We start from the raw sequence: 4,698 nt of genomic DNA, 5'->3' as shown, positions 1-4,698 counted from the left end.
ACACACACACACACACACACACACACGTAAATATCCCTTTGGAGCTGGGTACTGATGGCTCATCCTATAATCCTAGACACTTAGGGGGCTGAGATCTAAGGATCACAGTTCAAAGCCATCCCAGGCAGGAAACTCCATGAGACTCTTATCTCCAATTAACCACCAGAAAACCAGAAGTGGAGCTGTGGTCCAAACTGGTAAGAGTGCTAGCCTTGAGCAAAAGGAACTCAGGAATAGCACCCAGGCCTGGAGTTCAAGTCCCAAGACTGACCCTCCTCCCCCCTCCTCCCAAAAAAATAATAAAATCCCTTTGGGTATAAATTTAATCTACATGCAGGCAATTTTCTTAGGATGCACTCATTGGCCACAGAACAATTGGGATATTTTTTCTTTCTTTCTTTTTTTTTTTTTTTTGTCGGTCCTGGGGCCTGAACTCTGGGCTTGGGCACTGTCCCTGTGCTCTTCAGCTCAAGGCTAGTGCTCTACCGCTTGAGCTACAGCGCCACTTGCGGTTTTATAGTGGTTTATTGGAAATGAGAGTCTCATGGACTTTCCTGGGCTGGCTTTGAATCTTGAGCCTCAGATCTCAGCCTCCTGAATAGCTGGGATTGCAGGCATGAGCCACAGTACCTGACTCTGTGCCTAACTTGTACCCCCCTCTCCAGCTGGAGGATCTAGAAGTCACTGTAGCTGACCACATCCAAAAGGTCATGAAACCAAGCTTTGAAGCAGCCTGGGAAGAGGTTGGGGATGAGTTTGAGAAAGAGGAGACATTCACTCTGTCTACCATCAAGACGCTCGAAGGTAAAATCCAGCGGGGGTGCCATCTCTGACCTCCCTGCCTTACAGAACCTGGGCTACTGCTGATACTGCTGATAGGTGCTTCTCCCTCAAGCCACATTGAGAGCACATGTCTATGAAATGCTGCTTGACCTATAAGCCCCCACACTGTTGCTGGCACAAAGGGATGGTGGCTTGGGCCTGGGAATACATACATCTCAGTGCAAAATGTGTGTGTGCATCAGCTTTAACATTCTTGGGCGTTTTCCCATAGAGGCTGTGGGCAATATTGTGAAGTTTTTGGGAATGCATCCTTGTGAGAGATCAGACAAGGTGCCAGACACCAAGAACAGGGTCTAGGTGCTCTTTAGCTTTTGTTTTCAAGGTGGGTGCTCTACCACTTGAGTCACAGATCTACTTCTGGCTTTTTGGTGGTTAATTAGGATCAGTATCCTAATTGGCTGGGTTCAAACCATGATCCTCAGCCTACTGAATAGCTAGGATTACAGGTGTGAGCCACAACAGTTGTTTTTGGTAATGCAGATGTTTATATAAAAATTGTGTATGCACACCTTTCCTTTATATTTGAGTGATATCCTGTCAGTATGTACAACTTTTGCCTTCTTTTAATTATGGTAACATATGCATATTTACAATTTTAACAGTTTTTAAGTGTATAGATGAGTGGATTGGGTTATACTTATGTTATACAAATATTACCTCAGTCCAGTCTCAGAACTTTATTTTGTTGGTTATGGGGCTTAAACTTGGTCTGGGCGCTGTCCCTCAGCTCTTCAGCTCAAGGCTAGTGCTCTACCACTTTGAGCTATAGCACCACTTTCAGTTTTCTGGTGGTTAATTGGAGATAAAAGTTTCATGGACTTTCTTCCTCAGGCCTGCTTTGAACTGCGATTCTCAGATCTCAGCCTTCTGAGTAGGTAGGATTACAATGAGCTGCTGCCACCGGCTTCAGAACTAAATCCACATTCCTTTTTATGGCTTCCTTGTATCCCATTGGGTAGCTACACAGTATTTTATGAAACTAGCCCCTACTGGTTTCCCATCTTTTACAAACAATGCTATAACAAATAATATTCATACTTTGTTTTGCATAAAATATCTATTGTAAGTTTCTTGAAGCATGATCAAGTCAGATCTGCATTTGTCATTTTGATAACCCGTGGCTCTTTTCCACAATAACTGTACATACACCTTATACACCCTAGGTAGCATCATATGTCACCATACTGTAGAACCTTTGCCAGTCTGGGTGGATTATGTTATCTTTGTGTTAATTGTAATGTAAGTTTTTTTAATATTTTGAATGTAATTAAGCATCTGCTGTATTTTTTCCCCCAGTACTTTGTATTTTCTGTTATGTCTTGGCTTGTCCTCTGTGTCTATATTGGTCTTTTCTAACAAGAGTGGGTGCTAGGCACCAATGGCTCATGCATGTAATTCTAGCTACTCAGGAAGCTGAGATCTGAGGATTGCAGGTTAAAGCCAGCCCAGGCAGAAAAGTCCTGGGCCTTAAACTTTGGGCTTGGGTGCTGCCCCAAGTCTCCTTTTGCTCAAGACTAGCACGCTACCATTTGAGCCACAGTGCTACTTTAGGTTTTTTCTGTGATTATTTGGAGTTAAGGTGTCTCATGGACTTTCTGCCCAGATCCTTAGATCTAGGCTTACAGGTGTGAGCCACTGGCTACAGGCTCTTATATCCAATACACTACTCAAAAAAGTCAGAAGTGGAAGGGTGGGAAGGTGACTTAGTGGTAGAGCGCTTGCCTTGCATGCATGAGGCCCTGGGTTGGATTCCTCAGCACCATGTAAGCAGAAAAATCCAGAAGTGGTGCTGTGGCTCAAGTGGTAGAGCACTAGCCTTGAGCACAAAGAAGCTCAGGGAAGTGCCCTGGTCCTGATATGCAAAAATATAAAAAAATTAAAAAAAAACCCAAGACCTAGCTGGGCCTCGGTTGCTCACACCTGTAATATTAGCTACTTAGGAGGCTGAGATCTGAGGATCATAGTTTGAAGCCAGCCTGGGCAGGAAAGTCTGTGAAATTCTTATTTCCAATTAACTACAAAGGCAGAAAGTGGAGCTCTGGTGCAAAGTAGTAGAGCACTATCCTTGAGCAAAAAGCTCAGGGACAGCACCAAGGCCCTGAGTTCAAGCCCCAGGACCAACAAAAAAAAGGGAGGGGGGTTGGATATGTAAGCATTTCCTCTTGGAGATTTTTAGACATTCCCCGAAAATAAATGGTATGATCAACCCAACTACCCCCTTTTCAGAGTCCCTGTTAGTAGCAGCTGTGCCTTTTCTTTCCCCAGATTGTTTTTCAAGCATATATATGTTATTCATATTATGCGTTTTTCTTCAGGGATAATGACCTAGGTCTAACACAAAAAGGGCAATACTTGTAGCCCAAACAATTAACAAAAGGAAATGGATACCACCTATAGCCTTGCAGTGCTGAAGATCTAACCCAGGACTTGTGGGTGCTAGGCAAGTTACACCTAGTCCGGGATGCTCTTTTTTACCCCGCCTCCATTGAATGTTTATAAACAGGGCCAGGAGGTGTTGTGTTTCGCTTGTGCTCACAGCCTCAGCCCGCAGGCCCTCCCTTCCTGACCATAATGAAACAACTTGGTCCCTTGGGTCTTGTTGGGGCTGTCCCTTCCTCTTGTTCTCATTCAGTTTCGCTTGTGTGAGTGCTTCTAACATCAAGTGCCATGGATTAGCTTGGCAGAAGCTGAAATAGCACTTTTTTTTTTGTCAGTCGTGGGGTTTGAACTGGACCTGTGCGCTGTCCCTCAGCTCTTCAGCTCAAGGCTAGTGCTCTACCACTTGAGCCACAGCGCCACTTCCGGCTTTTTTTTTCTGCTTATGTGGTGTTGAGGAATCGAACCCAGGGCCTCAAGCACGCAAGGCAAGCACTCTACCTTCCCAGCCCCCCCTGGGCTTCTTTTGCTCAAAGCTACCACTTGAGCCACAGGGCCAGCTTTGGCTTTTTCTGCGTATGTGGTACTGAAGAATCAAACCCAGGGCTTCATGCATGCGAGACGAGCACTTCACCACTAAGCCACATTCCCAGCCCTCCTGGCATTTCTTTGGAAACAGTTTTGGGTCTTTTGCTGTGTGCTTTCAGCTCCTCAGGTGGAGATACTACCAGTAGCGTTGGGCTACCATGTTAACTTCACCAGCGCTGCCTTCGTGGTTTGCTATGGATGCTATCTGTAGCCTAGCCCTCATCCCCTTCTGCCTCATACCACTGTGCTGTCTCCTTCCAGGTGTGTTCCGCGGTGGCCATGACATCCTTGTGCGAGCCCGGCTACTGCTTCTGGACACAGTGACGATGCAGGTGACAGCCAGAAGTTCACAGGAACTGCCAGTAGACGTTCTCTTGGCATCTGTGGGCTAGGGGTCCAGCCTACATAGGCACTACTCTTATTTTCCCCAACAGTCACAGAAGTTGTGCCTTCTCCCAAAACCGTTAACCCTTTCCCAAGCCTCTGCCCACAGATAAATAAAATAAAATTAACAATTATTGTGTATTACTCTGAATTGTAAAAACTTCTGTCCCTCATCAGGACTGTGCGGGCCTAATTTTGAAAAAGAGGGGGAGAGCAGTGTGGGGTGGTGATAAAGTCCTCACCTGTGGGATGGGCCCAGTGCTGCTTCTGCAGACGGAGGCTGGCGCCCCCCATCCCCCCGCCGTACCTCCTCCCTGGAAGGCCGCTTGGCCGCCCTTCCCTTCCCGGGTCAGGCTGCGGCTGGGCTGCCAGGGAGAAGGGTGGCCATGCGCCTAGGCCCCAGGGGGCGCCGCCGGGGGCGTCGGGGTCCTGGGAACTGCCCGGGACAGCCGCCGGGAGGCGACGGGGGCCGGGCGGTCGGCACGGCCCGGTGGATGCGCCCTGGGC

General features: G+C 47.3%; 1 protein-coding gene across 1 annotated transcript in view; it reads left to right on the top strand.

Moving 5' to 3' along the window:
• Copg1 (coatomer protein complex, subunit gamma 1) overlaps positions 1 to 4,330 on the top strand; it is a 57,494-nt gene extending 53,164 nt beyond the window's left edge. The window contains exons 22-24 of the mRNA XM_013032308.1: positions 666 to 804; positions 1,055 to 1,132; positions 4,041 to 4,330. Of these exons, the coding sequence (XP_012887762.1) occupies positions 666 to 804; positions 1,055 to 1,132; positions 4,041 to 4,090 (267 nt within the window). The 3' untranslated portion in view covers positions 4,091 to 4,330. The remainder of the gene's footprint in view (positions 1 to 665; positions 805 to 1,054; positions 1,133 to 4,040) is intronic.
• The last annotated feature ends 368 nt before the right edge of the window (positions 4,331 to 4,698 follow it).

Source organism: Dipodomys ordii, unplaced genomic scaffold, assembly GCF_000151885.1.
Source record: "Dipodomys ordii isolate 6190 unplaced genomic scaffold, Dord_2.0 Scaffold153, whole genome shotgun sequence".
In the NCBI taxonomy this organism is placed as follows: Eukaryota; Metazoa; Chordata; class Mammalia; order Rodentia; family Heteromyidae; genus Dipodomys; species Dipodomys ordii.
The sequence above is the reverse complement of the archived record's forward strand: the minus strand, read 5'-3'. Positions and strand labels throughout refer to the sequence as shown.